The sequence below is a fragment of the Hemiscyllium ocellatum genome, chromosome 9 (genome assembly GCF_020745735.1).
Source record: "Hemiscyllium ocellatum isolate sHemOce1 chromosome 9, sHemOce1.pat.X.cur, whole genome shotgun sequence".
NCBI lineage: Eukaryota > Metazoa > Chordata > Chondrichthyes > Orectolobiformes > Hemiscylliidae > Hemiscyllium > Hemiscyllium ocellatum.
In genome coordinates, this window is record NC_083409.1 from 75,693,317 (window position 1) to 75,710,874 (window position 17,558).

At 39.2% G+C, this 17,558-nt stretch overlaps 1 protein-coding gene across 1 annotated transcript in view; it reads left to right on the forward strand.

Annotated features, from left to right (window-relative positions):
* pik3r3b (phosphoinositide-3-kinase, regulatory subunit 3b (gamma)) overlaps nucleotides 1-17,558 on the forward strand; it is a 558,098-nt gene that overhangs the window by 330,380 nt on the left and 210,160 nt on the right. The window contains exons 6-7 of the mRNA XM_060830478.1: nucleotides 8,387-8,588; nucleotides 11,539-11,624. Coding sequence (XP_060686461.1) covers nucleotides 8,387-8,588; nucleotides 11,539-11,624 — 288 coding nt within the window. The remainder of the gene's footprint in view (nucleotides 1-8,386; nucleotides 8,589-11,538; nucleotides 11,625-17,558) is intronic.

Genomic DNA, 17,558 nt, shown 5'->3' on the forward strand with positions numbered 1-17,558 from the left:
ATTCTAAGGGTAAAGTCATCCACACCTAACTAACTGGAATGGGTTTTGATGTGTGAAGGGGATATCCTACCTGTGTCCTTCATTTTCTTTATAGTTGTTGGCAGTCCCTCGGAATTGAGGAGAGTGTGTTCTCAGATGACAGAAAGGCTCGCTTTTAGATCCACGAGTTTTTATGCAGTGGGGCCAGATTTTTGTTTAAAAAATGACATTCACAGCCAGATGTCTCCCCTCCGTTGCCACTGTTCCACTGCTGTCAAGTTACTGAGCCTCCGAGTATCTTGTGCCTTGATGGGTTGGGGGTACCGTACCAAGAGGTCACTTCCCAGTCAGTGGTATCAATGCCACCATGTTTTAGGATAGCCTTGAGCATATCTTCAAGCCTTTTCCTTTAGCTGCCCTTTGTCCATGAGCCAAGGGAGAGCTGAGAGAAGAGAATTGACCGAGTGCTTCAGATGCAATAGCCCATTCATTGGAGTTGGTTCTTCATGAACAGGGTAGACATTACTGGAGAAGGCTTGCAATGATGCGGAGTGCTCTATTAACAGCAATTTATCAAGTCAAGCTATTACCTATAATTTTAGTTCAATCAGGTGCTGTACATGCTCTTGTCTAATTGGCAGCTTGACCTTGCTGTTGAAGTGTATGGATTACTTGAGTTAATTACCTGAGAGGATGCCTTCAAGTTTCTGAAATTAGTATCAGGATAGAGCTCAGCCTTTGGATGAGAATGACCATCATTTTAGTTGTAAAACACCATATAAATCTTAAGGTGCATTTGTAAAATTTCTTAACCCACGCCCAGAATTTTCAAAGTGACTTGCATCCAACATCTCATTGTAGATGTGCAACCATTGCGATTGTGTCAGCAAAATGTGATGTAAGGTATGTGACTTCTGTAGATTTTAATTTGGAGTTTGTAGTTTTTTAAGTTGAACTAGTGGCATTTGGGTTTACTGTGTGCTGGAAAGGGATCAATAATTAACTTGTGTTTCCATAGCTATTGTGATTTCTTTAAAACACAGTGAAAGAAAGACTTACTGGAGAATAAGTTTTCATTTACTTTGGGAGAATTTTACTAGTGAATGAGAATCAGAATTAGCCTTATTATCACATGTACTCACATGAGTACAGTGAAAAATGTACAAGTCACCACTTATGGCGCCATCTTAGATACCAAGCATACCTAAGTACAGATTCTTAAGTATAAATTTTTAAGAAAAAAATAGAAAAATAAAAAAAATCCAGTAATAAATTAGAAAAATACAGAAATACAATAAGTAGTAATGCATTAACCTCCAGTTCAGAAGGTCAAAGATTGTTATTCATTCTTTAGGAACGGTTTAGAAAAAGTTTTCTTTCATTTCAGTTTGGCAGTTCTCCAGGATCCTTTGTTGAAGCTGGATATGTAAAGCTGTTGCTCCTGAAAAAGGGAGAAGATTTTATAGGATTATTAAAAATTGGGTTACTTCAGTATAAGGAGTGCAATGAAGGCTCCAGGCAATAAGTGTTTGGTTCAGTTGAATGAAGACTGCAGTAAAAGGCTGTCAGATTGAAGAGTGCTGAAGCCACAGTTCAGTGAAGCCATTTAGGGGTAATGGAGAATGGAATTCTCTCTAATGTGAGTACTATAGAGGGCTACATTTGGGATTAATGGGATTATATCTTTACCATGTAATATTTTAAAATTGAAATATTTAAATCTGTTATATGTAAATAATTTGTTTTATTCTATTTTATATTCATTTAATTTGCAAAAACCTACCATGTTTTTGTTAAACCAAAGTCTACAGCATTATGTACATATGTTTCATATGTACATATGTTTCTTTCAGTCAGAGAACATCGCGTTAAAACCAAACAATAGACAAAATATGGATTTTTTTTCATGAATCAACATTCCTTGAAAATAATGAATTAATCAATTGATACTATGTTTTATTTAGTTACACCATGGTTCCAGATGTTTACCTATGGTAGGTACTGGATGAGTTGAATCGAAGGGTGAAAGGGCAAAAAATGGTATATGGAGGGCATGGGTTAGCGTGAGTTAGCACTGAATTGGAATAGGTGCTACAAAGCACCTGGGTTTGGGGGGGGGGGGGGGGGCACCGGATAGGAGGAAGGCATAACTGGATTGAGGCAAGTAGGGGTGGTAGGTGGCTAAGTGACTAGCACTCCTGCCTCACAGCACTGGGGACCCAGGTTCGATTCCAGCCTTGGGCAACTGTCTGTGTGGAGTTTGCACATTCTCCCCTTGTTTGTGTGGGCTTCCTTTGGGTGCTCCAGTTTCCTCCCACAATCCAAAGATGTGCAGGTTAAGTCGATTGGCTATGCTAAATTGCCCATAGTGTTCTGGGATGTGTTAGTTAAGTGTAAACGTAGAGTAATAAGGCAGGGGAATGGATTTAGATGGGATGCTCCCCAGAGGGTTGGTGTGGACTTGTCAGGCCAGAAGGCCCTGTTTCCACACTGTAGGGATTCTATGGAAATGGTAATTAGTCTTTCCTACTACCTGCCTCCCTAATTGGCAGCCCCTGTGATTGCCTCTGAACTGTTTCTGGATGTGACAGGTGGGAAAGTTCTTACTGACAATTGCTCCCTCCCCCCAGAGCTATAGGTAGACCACTCAGGACATTTCCTCCCCAGTCAGTTTTACATAACCAAGAATTATCTGAAGTGTGATTCCGATTTGGGAGTGAAAGTTTCGGCCTTAATCTATTCTGATGGTTTTAGTTGAGTCAAGTATTGGTCAAGCCATTGAGTGCATTGTCCAGTTCTTCCTCAAATATTGTAATAAGTTCTTTACAATCACCTAACAAGCAAACAGAACTTTGATTCAGTATGTAATTTGGCAACCCACGTTCTCAGTTCTGCATTGCAATTTTCATCTAAATTATTTGCTGAAATCTTTGGAGTGAAGCTTGATCCAAGAATCTTCTCTCTCAGATTCAAGAGTGCTGTAGCAAGCCACAGTTAATTTTACAATTCAGGATTCAGACTTCAATTCCCATTTTAATTTTATACGTTTGTACCTTAATGTTCCTGTAACCACAACTCCCAAACCTTTTTAGCTAATGTAAACGTGTACAGGCAGTTCATCTGTAACGTGATGATTGCATTCTAGTACGACTTTGCGCTATATAAAAATCGCGCAATAAAAATAACACTTAGTGTTGGCGATGCATCGCATTATAGTCAACACACGTTTTAAAAGTTTGTGTTTTAGAAACAGTGCCCCCTATTGGTCAGTCGCATTATTTTTAATTTGTGTTGATAAAACGCACATTATAGCAGAGCTAGTACCAGACATGGTTACTAGTTTTTATGCATATTTTGAAATTTTTTCAGCAAGTATTTCTATAATACCAGCTCAGGTTCCGGTACTTGAAATTCTCTGGGTTCTTATGTGGTGTAGATTCCACAGCAGTCAGAACAACACAAAGGCAGCTGCTCTTGCACAAGCTCACACATGTGCCATTATTTTTAGCTATGCATCTGGTCACCAAACCTTCCCAAATGGCAATGTGAAACAGGGTCGAAAAAGCAACTGTCTAACAGAGAGCTTTATTTTCAATTATGTTGACATTGGGGATGGTACTACCCCCAGAGTTTACATTAATGCATATGAACTGTAGAAGCAGCAGAATCATCTTGCTTATTCTGCAACACGACGCAAGTAGTTTATTAAAATACACGAGTATGCTAAGTCACGTTCTTTTGTATTAAACATTTATTGTAGAAAATCTTTAATTGAATAAATCAGTTAAAGCCAAACTAGTTCTGATTTTCTGCATAATAATTGTAATCTGTACTGTATAATATTAAGGTAATATTCCTTGGATGCTGCCTGACCTGCTGTGCTTTAACCAGCAACACATTTTCAACTGTACAATATTAACACCTGGTAGCAACGATTATGTATTATCCCGAGATACAAAATGTAACATAAGGTGGGCAAGAAAGAACGAGACATGCCCTGATTTTTATCGACTATGTGTCTCAAATTAGGGTGTCGCCATCACAAAATTCATTAAACGTGATGTGGAACAGAAAGCAGGAGAACCAGGGCTGGCATGGTGGCTCAGTGGTTAGCAATGCTGCCTTACAATACCAATTGTGTGGGGTTTGTACATTCTCCCTATGTTTGCTTAGGTTTTCTCCCACAGTCCAAAGATGTGCAGGTGAATTGGCCATGCTAAATTGCCGGTAGTGTTTAAGTGCAAGGGTAAATGTAGGGGAATGGGTCTGGGTGGGTTGTGCTTCGGCGGTCAGTGTGGACTTGTTGGGCCGAAGGGCCTGTTTCCACACTGTAAATAATCTAATCTAATCTAAATTGTGTGGTTTAGGTGTGTTAGTCAGGGGCTAATGTAGAGTAATAGGGTAGGAGAATGGGTCTGGGTGGGTTACTCTTTGGAGGGTGAATGTGGACTTGTTGGGCCAAATGGCCTGTTTCCACACTGTAAGGATTCTATGGTCTTTACACCAAGTGGTGACACTGTGGAATTCACTTCCAGTGTTTACCATACTAACATTAAAGATTAGATTGGGTAGGTGGACTGAGAGATAAGCTTAAAGTCAGATAGGAATAGAATAGGTAAATATCATTGTAGTGATTAGTTTGTGTGGAGTACTTCTGTATGTATTTATAGGAACTCCACTAATATCTAGAGTACCAACAGAGATTACTCTGTCGTATGAAGTGGGCACAAATTAATAGATTTCCTGTTGGAAATAATGTAATCCTTCCTGGGTTTCCTTGTGCTCCTCCAATGACAACTTCTGTTGAAAAGAAAGATAAACAGTTTCTGTGCTTGACACTTGGTCTAGTCATCCTGGTCTGTGCATAGTCTGAAAATGTGTTGCTGGTTAAAGCGCAGCAGGTCAGACAGCATCCAAGGAACAGGAAATTCGATGTTTCGGGCATAAGCCCTTCATCAGGAATCCTGATGATGAAGGGCTTATGCCCGAAACGTAGAATTTCCTGTTCTTTGGATGCTGCCTGACCTGTTGCGCTTTAACCAGCAACACATTTTCAGCTCTGATCTCCAGCATCTGTAGACCTCACTTTCTCCCTGTACATAGTCTGCACAACCATCCTATATATGACAGCAGTTTGTAAACTACCCTGTGAAGAACATCCCCAATTTTGGTTCAAGTCAGAAAGACCCTGACCAAATAGAATATCAGACATATGCTAAAGACAATGTTTAAACAATTTTGCATTTGTAAATCTCATGCAGGCTTACTTTGTATTTTACTAAATCCATCCTGGAGTGTAAATGGGGCTTCATAGCATACGTTTTATTCATATGGCTGAGGAAGCTGTAACAGTTCAATGTTCAAATTAACAATCTCTTCACTGGCTTCAGCCGATGCAGTCTGACTAGTTGTGATGTCACATGCAATCATTAATGGGAGATGACTGTCCTGCATTTTCACTTCAAATGGAAAAAAAAATCTGGTAACATACATACCAATTGTTAGAAAGGCTGAATTAAACATTGTATTCTGATAAACTAATTTAGGCAGTGCCCTCCCTCTGGTTATCTAATATTATCTGTAGATATAATGAAGTTTCATTTTATTTCTGAATCTTGATAAGAAAAAGTACGGGCTTTAGTGCTGAGGTTTTCCGTTCAGGATATTTATACTTTCATGGCCTTTTCTAGTGTTGCTTCCCTTATATTCTTAACTGTTCCACTCTGCTTACTACAGTCATTTACAGATCACTCACTCTAAGGAAAAATTATTAATGTGACAAGAATGCATCATTGTCTATCATATTATTAATTTAAATTTGTTATTATTGAGAACAATTCTCACAAGGTTAATCCACAGAGATGGTCTCTGTTCACCTCCGAAACATCTGTCCCTGCTTTAATCATGTTTTCATTATGTCCCTCTTGACTATTCGATGTTTCCCTGGCCATCTTCTCATCTGTACAAATCTCTGATCATTCAAAGGCTATTTACTACATCCTGTTCTGCTACAAATTGAAACAGTTCAATACCCCTGTCTCTGCTAATCAATGTGGGCCTATGATCCATCTACCCCTCAAATATACAATTATTACACTATCTATTAAATTCTTTATGATTTTGACACATCCTTTTTCTCTTTTCTGCTCCAGCCCAACAACCTTTAGCCCAAGTCCCAACCCGAAAGGGCTTCTTCGTTCTGAATCTGACGTCACTCTTCCTCCATGGCAGCCATGGCTTCAGCTGCTCAGATCTCTTATTCTGGAATTCCCTTCTTAGAGCTATTCTTATCTATACCTTCTTCACAAGCTGCTGGAGGTCAACCTCCTCATTGGTTAAAAATTAACATCCTAATATCCTTCTTTTATTCATTCAGGAGATGTAGATATCACAAGTTAGACCAACAGTTATTACCCATTCCCAATTGACCTTCAGAACATATTGATGAGCTGCCTTCTTGAACAGCTGCATCCTTGAGTGTGGGTAGGTCAACACTGCCATTAGGGAGAGAGATCCAGGCTTCTGATCCAGCGAGGTAAAGGAACGGTGAGATATTTCCAACTCTTTATGATATGTACATCGAGGGGAGCTCATGGGTGGTGTTTCTCCCATGTATCTGCTGTCGATAATAGTTGCAGGTTGAAACATGATGTTGAAAAAGCCTGGGTGAGTTTCTATCATTCTTAAAAATGATATGCATTGCTGCTACTGTGCATCAGCAGTAATAGGAGCAAGTGTTGAATGTGGTGGGTGACGTGTCAGTAAAGCATGCTGCTTTGTCCTGGATGCTGTCAAGTGTCTTGAGTGTTATTGAAGCTTCAGTTATCCAGCAAGTAAAGATTATTTCATTATGTTGCATTTGCTATACAGGAGATGAATTAGTTGCGCAAACAGACAAAATGGTTATGTTATGGTTGGAGTTATAGAGATATGGCTGGAGGGTGACCAGGGAATAGAAACTGAATATCCAGGAGCATTAATTTTTTAGAAAGGACAAAGATGAAAATGAGGTGGAATTGCTGGCATAGAGGACATTAATGTAATCATGAAGTGGAATTTGTATGTGTAGAGCTTAGCAACACCAAGGAGCAGAAAACAAAAGTTGGAGTTATAAATAGGCCCCCAAAGTGTAATGGTAATGTTAAGGGAAGCACTAAAGAGGAAATTAGAGGTGCAAATAATAGAGCGACAGCTGTATCTATGGGTGACTTTAATCTGCATGTAGATTGGGCAAATCAAGTCAATAACAATGCTGGAGAGGAGGAATTCCTAGAGTGTGTATGCAATGGTTTTCTGGATCAATACATTGAAGAACCAACGAGAGAACATCACATCCTTGATTGTGTAATGCAAAAGAAATACTTAGCAATCTATCTGTGCTAGGCCCCTTGGGGAACAGTGACCACAACGTGATAGATTTCTTCATTAAGCTGGAGAGTGACTGAGTTGATTCCAAGACTGTAACTGAATCTTACTTGGATAGTTTAAGTGACACATAGCAAAAGGAGTTGCTTTCAGTGCAATATCTTGTTCAAATCTTTATCCTGTGCCATCTGACTTAATCATGAAAGCACAGTTAATGGAGGTGACGTTGTTTTGTTTGTTTCAGTGCTTTGTGCTTGTAGCCCTTTGTAGTCTTTCCTACATAAAGCATCTTTTTACCCATTCAGGATGTGATATCTATTCTGTTCAATGTCTTTGCCAATGTCAATAATATATTGAAAAATGTGTTCCTGTGTGATCTACTGTTGGAGGTTAATTTTCTCCCATCCTTGGATTTTTTGTTAAGCATCTGCCCAAAGCACTGCTTATATTCAAAGGGTTTTCCAGGGGGCGGGAAGAGGAAAGTAGTATTAGTAGTCGTTCCCCCATTCATTAGAAAGGTAAAGGTAGCACTGCAGCAACAATGTTCTGGGGGTATCCACAATGAGGTGAGAATGAGACATCCTCCCCTCGGGGATCATTTGATTGCCTAAAAGCTCAGTGATCCCAGCAGCGCCACAAGCAAGCAGTGGCTACTGCTGGGACTGTGAAGGGATCCCTGGGAAGAAAACATGAATGCCAGATTAAGGCATTTTTGGGAATTTTGGGCATGCAAGACCAGGAAGCTCAGGCAGGGGCAAGGAGGGAGTTGCAGAGTCAGATTATGGAGTCTAGGAGGTGAAGGACAATTCAGGGTTGGGTGGGAAGTTTGTGGATGAGCCAGCCATACAATTTTACATGTTCCCCCACAGCCCTGACCACCACAAATGTACCCGGAGGATTTCTGTAAAATTTCTTCCTATGTTTGTGAAATTACAGGTTCTTGTGCCCTCCTAAGTTAGGGGATGGCACAGTATATGTATGTTGCACGCTACATGCCCATATTAAAGGTAGGACCTAACAAAATCTCATTTATTTTATTCAGAAATCCAGAACCTTGATGAATGTGTCCAACAAATCAGAAGAATTGTGGAATCTCCCAGCCTGCCCCAGCAACACTGCCTTATTCTGAGATATCTGGTGAAGCACTTCTGTAGAGTGTGCCAGAATGAAGCTGTAAACAATCTCACACCAAGGCTTCTTGGTGAAATCTTCAGTGATGTCTTGTTCAGGCATTCGCTATCAAGGTAAATGTCTTTGGAAACATAAATCAATGTAATCTTTATCAAAGGCTTATTTATGAGTAGACAATGCTGGGAGAGTGCAGAACGATTTCTGTAGCATATCCTCAGGGTGGTTTTGTTTAGCTGCACAGTTTGAATCCCGATAAACATGGAACTAATTTGCTGAGAAAAGCTGAGGTAGACTTTACGAACAAATGATCTCAGGATAAACTTCTGTGCAACGGTCGTACATTTTAGGAATTCAGGCTTGAAGATCAGAATACTCCATCTGAACTTCATTCCTTCAGCTGATCAGGATTATGTTTAGGGTCAAGCTTTGGATAAATTCCATGAGAGCAATTTCTTTTTTTTTGGGTGCACATCAGGACCAGATGGTGGGTGGAACAATGGCATCATCTGCCCAAGGAAGCCAGCTGAAACCTTTCATGGCTGCATCCTCGATGTGATTGTTGAGCTGCCAGTGTCGAATGAATGCTAATGGAGGCTCATGAATGGAAGGGGTTGGTGGTTTTGGGAGGGGGGGGGGGTGTGGTGGGAGGTGGTGCCCAAAATCCGCTGGTTGTGTCACAGCAATGGAAGTGAATCTTTAAAACCCAGAGAGAAGGTCATCGAGACACTGATCACAAAATGACTGATAGTACAGACTATAACATTTCTGTTGGAGTCACGACAGCATCTTGTATTTTAGTCCTTGTTCTGGAAGACCAGTAGATTTTGGGCAGACCCTTATGGTCAACCCTTATTAAACAAGTCCCCAGCGATAACTCACTGCCTATGGCTTTAAGCAGGTGCGAGTGAGATTTCCACTTCACACTAGGAAGAAATTTCATCCTCAAGAGCTGCAGGCAAATCAGCTTGACCAGTGGCTTTAGCAATCTCAGCAGTACCAGGCACAGTTGGGACTGTAAATTTCACAGAATCACGAGTGCCAAAGAGATATGTGCTCTATCATGATTCTCTGCTTTGTTTTGAGCGCTAAATCTAAGGAACAAGGCAATACACTTAAATCAATCTTTTTATGGGTAGATAGTGGACTTGATCAAACTGCAGATTTATGACATCATTCGATTAATGCATTAATAGTGAGCTAACATTAGGCACAAGAGTGGTAAACATTCAATCTTCTAACAGGGTATGATAATTCAAGAACTAACAGTGTGTAAGTTTGAGGTTTTAATTTAGTTACTTTTTATTGTGAAGCCACTGAAATAAAAGGGTTTTAACTATGCTGAATTTGAAATAATTTATGTCAGCAACATGACGTGACATTGGCATAGTTACTCTCACATAGTCAGGTGTCAGGAAAGTGCTGGGGAAAGGCCTGGAAAATGCTGATCAATTGTGTAAAGCATTAGGTGCATGCTGATATGGTCACAATCAGACAAAAGAACAAGGTGTTAGTCACACAATATTTTTTCTAAGATTGCACATTCTAATTATATTTGGTTATTACATTTTCACTTCGTTCAAACTGCATGAAAAGTGCCAACATTTCTTTGATGTCCTGATTTACACTCCAGATTCCATGGTGCTTCTTTGATTCTGAGGGGTAATATCGAGAATTCTCATTATAACACTGTTGTTGGGTGTTGTAAATATGCTATAGTCAGGGAAAAGTTGCAGGGAATAAATGTTATGGGCGGTCTGTGTCAATAATGAAGCTGCAAGTAAAAGTGTTGATGTATCACTGATTATCATCCATCAACTGTGTTTGTGTATTGTGCAGTGATAGATGTGTGAATTGACAATAAACCACTATGTAAAACAGGTTTTCTGAAACATTCTTTTGAAATTAGTTTTCCATATTTTTAGTACTTTTGGATGTTAATTTTATTTGGAACCACCATACAAGGTAAATAGCAAATAATCTCTTCTTTCAGCAGATCCAGGTGGTTTTTCTATTAATTGCAGGAAGTTGTGCATGGTACAAATGTCTGTGCAGCAATGAAAGTAGGATTATGTTGTATACTAAGGGACCACGCTGCTATCAAAAAGAGACTAATGCGGGTGGGTTAACCTCTGCCTTATGACAGAGGGACAGAGGATTGACGGCGGTGATCTTATCTGCCATAGGCATTTGCAAAAAGCTGCAGTCAGGGCATGAGATATTTCCTTGCAGCTTACTGAAGTGTGAGAATTTTAGTTTATCTTCTGAAAAAATCTCTCTGCATCAGTTCATTGTAGTGCTGTTATGTTCCAGGCTGTCAGCAATTTTCATGAGCTGTAAAAAGAAGATTCTATGGATGAGTTTGTGTGGTTGTTAAATTGAGAAACATTATTGAGGGGGGGAAGCACCCAGATTTTGAAACATCTTGAAATATGGAAAGAGTAGGAAAAAGTACAAGGTAAATCAAGATGCCCTGCAAAGAATAGTCTTTCAAGGCTTTTAGTCTACAGGAGGAATGGAAGACTTGCAGTACAGGAGGGAGAATGGTGGTTGGTGAGTGTGGTGCAAGTGGTCATGAGTTAACCAAAGTTAAGTTTGGTACATTTCTATTTCTAATCACTTTGGTTGAAATGGCAACAGGGGAAAACATCTGCAGAAATTAGATGGTCAGCAAATGTTCTGAATTTGAGGACTAGCTACCTCCATGCAGCTTTCAGTGGTTTGCATGGTACACCACAAAGCACAGCATAGATTAATGAAACATGCTCATTGCACATTTCTGTGCTGGCATGAAATTTTAAACCTTTGTCAGCAGTTCTGAAACAGCAAAGGAAGCTGTGGGAAGAATGGGTTTATTTGAATTTCTATCCATGAGTTGCAGTGTTTCCACATCTAATTCTTGATGTCTATTTATTAAACACTTTACTGTTTGGGAGATTGGAGTCAGTGGGAAGAATTCTCAGAATGCTTATGTCAGGCCAAATGTTGTAAATTGTCTTCCAACCAGACATTCTACCAAGATGAATGTATGCAGAAATGTTAAATGCTGCTTATATTTGTTTTCAGTGCTGATGTGAATCCAGAACACCACATTAAAATCATTGAGGCACTTATTATGACTGGAAGCCTGGCTGAAATGCAAACTGCACCAGGTAGGAAGCCAATGTTCTTTTTCTGTATTATGAAACTTCCTTGGCAGATTCATTTTTTTTCATAATCTGGTGATTTGAGGTATTTCTGTAACTGTCTTAGATAGCAGATGGTTACAATAGACTCTTTGTTGGTCTTTACACAGATTCAGAGCTATTTTCAATATATAAACCTTATTTTTAGATATCCAGAAGTATATGAGTCACAGCGGATTTGTGTAAAATGGTACCTGCAGATGTGACATTCAATCTGTTTAAGCAGAAATGCTGCTTTTAAAGGAATTAACTCAACAATCCTTTTCTTGTTGGGAGGGGACAACATTTTACCAAGAAGACTTCACATACAAGTAGCATTTGAGTGTGTTTGATTTGTAAATGTTCACCGGTGTACCAAGTTTGGGCATTCTGATTTGTCTTGAAGTACTTATTTGTCAAAGCAGTACATTTTAAGTCATGTAATCTATATCATCACATTTTATATAATTAAGCTGGATCCAGGCAAAGAATGACCACATTGTTTCTTTCCTTAGTTGGCTGGGGTATGTTGAATGCAAAGCAGGTGGTAATACTTCTAGCAAAGGAACGGAAGAAAGGGTGAATGGAGTGAATGTAAAGTCTCTTTCTGAGCAAGACTGAGGAATCTTCTAATTCCGATTTGTCCATTGTTTTATGTCTGCAAACATTTCTATGAAAAATATTTGGAATGGCTTTTCTCTGGGAAAGGTGGAATGTACATGCAAGATATTGTGGTAGCAAATTTTCAGAAAATTCGAATTGCTGTAGGAACTGTCTAAAAATGAAACATTTCTGATTGACAAACGACTCATTTTATATTAAAAAAATGCTTTTCAGCTCTTCTGTATTATTAGTATGCCATGGAACAAGTGTGTCAGTCTTGTATTGCCAGCTGAAGGTAGTTTGTGGGAGAATGAGTTAAATTGTATATCTGAAATGAGTGAAGCTTAACGTGGCTAATGACAAAGTTATGCCAAAATTGAATGCTTTGTCCACAGTTGATTTTCATTCCATAATTTTGTTTTCGTAGTGCAACTTTAAACCTAGACTTGCTTCAAGAAATAACTCAAATTTCAGAGATACATACCTCAATCTTCTATTACATACATATTCAGGGGCAAAATGGATGGCACCTATTCATTGTTATACAATAATTCTTAGTTCAACAAACACTTAACATGCAATTACCTGCTGGCTGCAGGCTTTGTTCTGTGACCAAGATATAGACAACACATTGTCAAAATTTGTAGATGATATAAAACCTGGAAGTATTGTGAACCATGAGGAAGTTGGTGTGGAATTTCATAAGGACACTGACAGGTTGGGTTGACAAGTGGCAGATGGATTTTAGTGCAGAGAAGTGTGAACTTATTTAATTTGACAGAAGAACAAGATTACAAAACAAAGGGTACAATTTGAAAGAAAGTACAGAAGCGGGGGGCTTGAATGCACATGTGCATAAATCATTGAAAGTGGTAAGACTTTAACAAGAGAGCTGTTAATCAAGCTTATCAGGCTTTATTCCTGTTCTGTATCAATAGAGCATAGTGTACAAAGCCTCGGAAGTCATGTTAAACCTATATAAAATATTGGCCTCAATGGGCATATTGCATCCTGTTCTGGGCTTCGCACTTGATGAAGGATGTCAAAGCATTAGACAGAATGAAGAAAATATTCATGAGAATTCTTCCAAGGATGAGGAATTTCCATTGCTTGGAAACATTGGAGGATTTGGGATGATTTTCCTTGAAGAACAGAAAATGGAGGGTTGGTTGATAAGAAGTATTTAAAATCATGAAGGGTCAGGACAGAGTACGTAAGGAACAATTAATTTGTGGAACTGAGATCAGCGAGCACAGACTGAAGTAGAGTCACGGGATTCGAAACGTTAACTGTGCTTGGAAAGTTTGGTTTATCCATAATGTAATTAAAACAGCATTATCGCACAGAGATGGACCGAAACTTTGCGCAGTCATATATTTGGGTGTCATTAGCATACAATTGGGAGCTGAACATGCCAATTGAAATGAGGAAGGGATGAGAAATATAGCTAAATTCTTTGTGATAATACAGGTGACTAGAGAAGATAGAAAGGGAAGCTAAATACACTAAATACACTGAGACAACTGAAGGGTAGCTGAATAGAGCTGAATATTAGAGAATTATAATTGCCTGTAATTGATTATTTTCAAGAGCTATGTCTTCCAGCATACCAGTTTTTGTTGTTTTATTTCTAATTATTTAGAGCAGTTTTCATTTTCATTTGGAGGAAGTATTTCAGCACACGTTCATGACTACAACAAGAACTTGTGTAGAGAGATCACTCTTAACATCTTAAAACATCCTAAAGAGCAGAATAAAACAAGGCATACCACCAAGCCAAGTCAAATGACCAAGGACGTCCATCAAACCATCCTGTCTAAGAACTGTCTTAAAGAGTAGAAAGTGAGATAGAGAAGTGGAGAGGTATAGGGAGGAAATACCAGTGCTTGGTTACTGGACAACTAAAGGCACCAAAGGTGGAGTAATTAGGATTGGGAACTTATAGGAGGACAGAGTCAGAGGACCACAGATATTTCAATAGATTGTTGGATTGAGAAGGTTATAGAAATGGGGGAGAGTGAGACCGTAAATGGACTTGAAAACAAGGATGACAATAAAAAAAGGGTCTGTCCTTTAAGATGGAGGTAAAGAAAATGTTTCTTTCTGAGACAATCTTTTACTCTCTTCTGCACAAAGCAGCAGAGACCGAATCGTCAAATTTATTCAAGACTGAATTTGATAGATTTTTGATAGAGAAAGGAGTAAAGGGCAGACAGGAAACTAGGTCAGGAACACTATGAAATCAGATCAGCCTTGTTCTTATTGAATTGGAGAGCAATCTCAAAGGATCAAATGACCCACTCTTGCTCTTAAGCCATGTTGCATAGGATATCAAAATCCAGACTTTGATTGGCCAGGTACTGATGTAGAGCAGCAAGCACAGGGAGAAGAATGGATCTTGGTACAGGAAAGTTGGGTTTCTGTGGAATGCTGGGATAGAATGTGGGCCAGCAGTGTGTTGAAATAGGTAAATCGAGAGGTAACAATGACAGGAAAGTGGGCTTCAGCAGTTGAAGAAGTGATACAGAGGCAAAGTCATTCTTTAGAACCTAGGATTCTTTAGGGGCTTGATGAGGTAAATGCTGAGAGGATGTCTCCCCTAATAGTCTCAGAATAAAGGGGGTGCCAGTTTAAGGATGAGAAGGAAGGTCATGTCACAGAGGGCTGAGAGTCCTTGGAACTCCTTACTACATAGAGCTGAGGGGACAGAGTCCTTATGTATATTGAAGGCTGAGATTGATAGATTCTTCATTAGTACAGGAATCAAGGGTTATAGAGAAAGGGCACAAGGAATGCCAGATTAACCATGAATGGTGGAGCAGGCTTGAGAGGCCAAACAGCCTACTCCTGTTCCTATTTCTTATATGATGGAGGTGGAACTGATCATCTTTGCAATGGCACAGAAGTGAGAGTAGGCGCTTATTTTACAATTAAGTGTGACAACAAGATTTTGAACGAACCACTTAATCGCAGACTCATGCCAGGATGAAAAATGGTGTCATTAGTTAAGAAATGGAGTTTAGAGTGAGGAACAAAAGCAATTACTTCAGTCTTCTCAAAATTTAATGGGAAGACATTTCTGCTTAAATGCTGGTTAAGTAGCCTGATAGTTTAGCAACAGTGAAGGAATTAAGAGAGTTGACGGTGCGGTACAGGTAGATGTCAGTGCATGACAAAACTAAGGCAGTATCCTTGGATGTCACCAATGAGCCAAAGATAGACCCATGGGAGACACAAGAGGGAATGATGCTAGAGCAGGAAAAGAAAGCATTGCAAGGGATTCTCTACAAAATCAATTATCATCATCAAATTAACTTTGATTGTCAACTATGATCAGAATATTAGTCAGAAATACAGCCACAATTGTGAAATACCGGTTGTCAGGAAGAGCAAATTCTGAATAATCATTTGTTTTGAAGCACTTTATTCTTACATTGACTTACTTTATATATAAACATAAGGTAGATTGTTTGATAACTTTATCCAAAGCAATGATTATGAACAACAGTTCATACTGTTTTCTTGGAAGAAGGAAGTGCCTACAGCTTTTAAATTTGCTAAATGCCAACCTGATGGTTTTACTTGCACAGTTCACTTTTCTGGACCCGGGATAAATAAAACAATGTTTAAAAAAAAAGCTTTTAAGTGATCAACCTATTATCCCATTTGAACAGCTGTTTATTTTCGGTCAACATAAGTAGTTCCCTGCTAGACTTCTGTCTGTACAATAGATCATTAAATTTGTGTATTTAATGGTCCGCTAATTGTACAAAATGATAGTTTGTTGGACAGGCCCACAGCAGAGGGGAATGTTCCTCACACTTGTCTTTGAATTAAATTAGCCTTCTACCTGCAGAACATAATAATGTAGGTATATCTGAGCTCCCAGATATTTTCACAGAACAGCCAGCCAGGATACATCAGGATACAAGGTACACCTGGCTGACAACAAGACTGTCATTGACTTGAGTTAAGTGAAACTTCAGGTTTATTGCAGTTTAAGAAGTTGTTTCCACCCATTTAAAATTCCTTTTAATGCTACCCCCATAATCCTTTTTCAGTAGAAATACATTTTCTGAATTCTGCTGCTGGATCCTTTGTGCTATACTTAGGTTTTTGTTGTGTGGAATGACTAAAGAACCCTTTGACCTATGATACAGTTCCATGATTGTTGATAATATGCAGTTAGGCAACCATCTGGACTTTATTGCATGACAAACAGATTATTTTTGACTCAACTGTTGTGCTGCATGACAAAGGAAACTTAAAAAGAAACAAAGCAGTTTCTGTGTTATTACGTAACAAAGTGCTAGTTTGGATGATCAAATGACAAAGACAGACCACGCTGTGTTGTTGCAGCGTTTTCATGAAGACCTCACAAAGAAGGAACAGTAGCTGTTGCTGCATCTACAAAAAAAGTAGCCCACGTTTTGCATGCAGTTGTTCTTTTGGAAATGTTCAGTCGTGTTATTGCTTGTGAATATTCAAACCAGGCCTACTGATTTTCTTTGAAGCTGTTTGCCAATGGATGTATGAGTTTATTGAGTGAGTAAGTGAGCTGTTCAGTCATGGAATCTTCCAGAATTGAGCCTCGATTCTTGCTGCATTAGCTCATCTCCATTGGATGTCGTTTAGTTGGTTCAGTGCCACCAGGTTAGAGACGGGCTAGCAACTTGGGATCCAGCTCCTGATTGCAATCCTGCTGTAAAGTGTACACTTACAGATGTCAGGTGGAAGTATTGTGGCTCTTATGTTACACAATGTGACACTCGTTGCCAAAGCTCACAGCATAACTGAGCTACTAGAGGGTTTTGGCAGCATGCCTAATTAGAAGCCAAATGTTTTCGTAAAGGGGAGAAGTTGGCTGAAAAGAAACAGCCAAGAAGTTATCGAAAATGAATCTTCTGAAAGTCTTCCCCATCTCCCAGCTCCTAATTTCCTGGATAGCAAAAATATGATTTGGAAAATGAGAAGTTGACTTACATCTAGTGTCACTCAGTGCCAAGCATGAAGATGTGCCTGAAGCACAGTTGAATCATTTTCCCTTCCAGACATAGAAAGATTCCCGCTCTTGGCGTTCCAAAATGATGTCACATGTTTCAGAAACTCAGTGGAAAAGATTAATGGAATTGGAGTGTCACTACACAGTATGAATATTTCTACCTACCGGAGAAAAAAATCTTTTTTTTTCCCATTGACGTTATAGCTAGAAATATAACATTCGACCTTGGCTTTACAGAAATGTAGAGCTAATCCTATTACCTTTCAGTGAGGACTGGGTTGAGCTGAAGTGCCTGTTTCCACACTATAGGGATTCTA